Source organism: Propithecus coquereli, unplaced genomic scaffold (assembly GCF_000956105.1).
Source record: "Propithecus coquereli isolate 6110/MARCELLA unplaced genomic scaffold, Pcoq_1.0 Scaffold477, whole genome shotgun sequence".
Lineage (NCBI taxonomy): Eukaryota > Metazoa > Chordata > Mammalia > Primates > Indriidae > Propithecus > Propithecus coquereli.
In genome coordinates this window covers 1,260,201-1,262,574 of record NW_012150585.1, presented here as the reverse complement: position 1 = coordinate 1,262,574, position 2,374 = coordinate 1,260,201, and the positions used below count along the sequence as shown (strand labels likewise).

Genomic DNA, 2,374 nt, shown 5'->3' with positions numbered 1-2,374 from the left:
AATCACCATCAGCAAAAAATAAAAATAAGCCAGAAAAAAATTAATGCAAAGTTCTCAGTTTTCTAATATAGAGAAACTTCCCATAAATCATGAGTAAAAGGCCAACACAAACTTACAAATGGGCAAAACATATGAATCAGCACCACAAGGAGGGGATACCTGAACGGCTAACAAGACTCTCGGCCTTATTAGCAATAAGAAAAATACATAAAATGAGATAACACTTTAAACCAATCAAATTGATAAGAATTATAAAGACAGATAATACCGAATGTTGAGAAAGATGCAAGGAAATAGAATCCCTTCTGATACTGCAGTTCTGAGTATCAACTGGTGCAGCCACTATGAAGTGTCAGGCAAGACTCGGATTTACCACATCTTGCCATCCGCTCGTCGGTGTGCCTATCCAAGTTAACACAGGAACTTATATACAGAGCTGGGCTGACACCACAGCACTCTAGCCCAGGTGACAGAGACTCTGTCTCAAAAACAAAAAAAAATGAGTGGGGAAAATAGACATTAAAGGGATTAGGGTTGGTACGCAGGAGTGGGGGAGGTGATGGAGGTAAGGCGGTGGACATTGAAGGGGGACAATGACTAGAGTTAATCCAAGGGCCTTGCCAGAGCGATGGCAAGAGTACCGTGAATGTAGGGGTGATCGCCTCAGCTCGCTACACCTGAAGTGCAAGAGAAAAAATAAAACTTAAAAGACCACGGTGGTCAGTTATCCATTAGGTAAATATCCAGCACGTCTGTGTGTCAGGCAACGTATTAGACGTGACGATACAGCCATGAACCAAACTGATAATTTAACATTTTTTTAAAGAGACAGACAAAAATAAGTGAAATACATAGTGTGGCAAATGGCGATAAGCGCCATGGAAAAAAGGTCCGGAAGAGGTCTAGAAGGTTCTGGGAGCTGAGCGGCTCCCGGGGTTGAGTTGAAAACCAGCGTTTTTAGGTAAGACCGCTGCAGTCTGGGGGCTTCCAGTCGAGGCAGGAGCCAACCCCCATCCCGAGTGGAGTCTGCGAGTGGGTCGGGGGAGGGAGGCTCCGGGAACCTAGCACAGGGGGCTGGGGGCCCCGAAGCTCCCCACCCCGCAGTGGGGCGAAGGCTGGGGGCACCCCCCGCCCGGGCTCCCGCGAGCCCCAGCCCGGCCGCCGACACGCCCATCCCCCACCGCGCCCACGGGGCACTCACAGTTCTGCTCGGCTGAGGGAAGGTGCTCTGTGGTGAAGGCCAGAAACGAATCGTTCCCCATGTCCCAGTCCAGCAATCCCGGGACCTGGCCATGGAGGCTGTCCCAGAAGTCGAGATGTTGGAGTTTGAGGTCCACCTTTAGCGAGAGGAGAGAGGGACTGGCGCTGCGTGGGACCGCCGGGAGACTAAGGATTAGGCCTAGGTGGCGCTTCCTAAATACGCGGGCTCTGATTGAGGCTGGAGGCATCGCAGGTGTGGAGAGTCCCATTTGACGCCTTTAACCTCTTCTAGGCTCTGCCAACTACCGAAGTTTTTCCTCTACCCCTACCTTTGCATTTTGGGATTTGGGGACCTTGGGAGGTACCCCAGACCATCTTCCCCCTCTACATTTGCACAAAGCTCTTATTTAGAAGGAACAATGATCCCGTGAGAATATTAATAGCTATTTTCTAGAAGTTCTGAAAGGTTTTATAGCTTATACAAGGTCACATCTGTGGTAGATGACGGAGATGGCATTAGATTGAATGATTTAATTCTTAAAATTCTGTTTTTAATGATTTCAAATTTATTGATAAATTCCTAGAATCAAATAAAAAAATTCCTGTATGCTTTTTCACCCAGATTAACCAATTAATAACATTTTATCACATTTATATTTGTCTCTGCTTATATAATACATACATATTTTTCCTGAACTATTTGAAAGTAATTTGCAGATATCATGCCCCTTTATCCAGAAATAATTCAGTATTTCCTAAAAACAAGGATATTGGCTTACATAACCTGAAAATCAGAAATCAGAAAATTATCAAAATCAGAAAATGTAGCATTGATTCACTATTATATTTAATATAAAGATCTTATTCGAATTTCACCAATTCTCCTAATAATGTCATTTATATAAATTTTTTTTCTAGTCTATGACCCTCTTCAGTATCATGCAGTACATTTAATATCCATATCTCTTTAGTCTCCATTAATCTGGAGCAGTCTCTCTGCCTTTATAATCTTTTATAACGTTAACTTTTTTCTTTATTTTTATTTTTTAGTTTATTTTTTTGTAGAGACGGGGGTCTTGCTCTTGCTCAAACTGGTCTCGAACTCCTGACCTCAAGTGATCCTTCTGCCTCAGCCTCCCAGAGTGCTAGGATTACAAGCATGAGCCACCACACC

The 2,374-nt window shown here is 44.1% G+C and overlaps 1 protein-coding gene across 1 annotated transcript in view; it reads right to left on the bottom strand.

Moving 5' to 3' along the window:
• The window catches only part of FOXR1 (forkhead box R1), a 5,355-nt gene extending 4,021 nt beyond the window's left edge, over nucleotides 1-1,334 (bottom strand). Inside the window, exon 1 of the mRNA XM_012655406.1 lies at nucleotides 1,202-1,334. Coding sequence (XP_012510860.1) covers nucleotides 1,202-1,262 — 61 coding nt within the window. The 5' untranslated portion in view covers nucleotides 1,263-1,334. The remainder of the gene's footprint in view (nucleotides 1-1,201) is intronic.
• Between the last annotated feature and the right edge of the window lie 1,040 nt (nucleotides 1,335-2,374).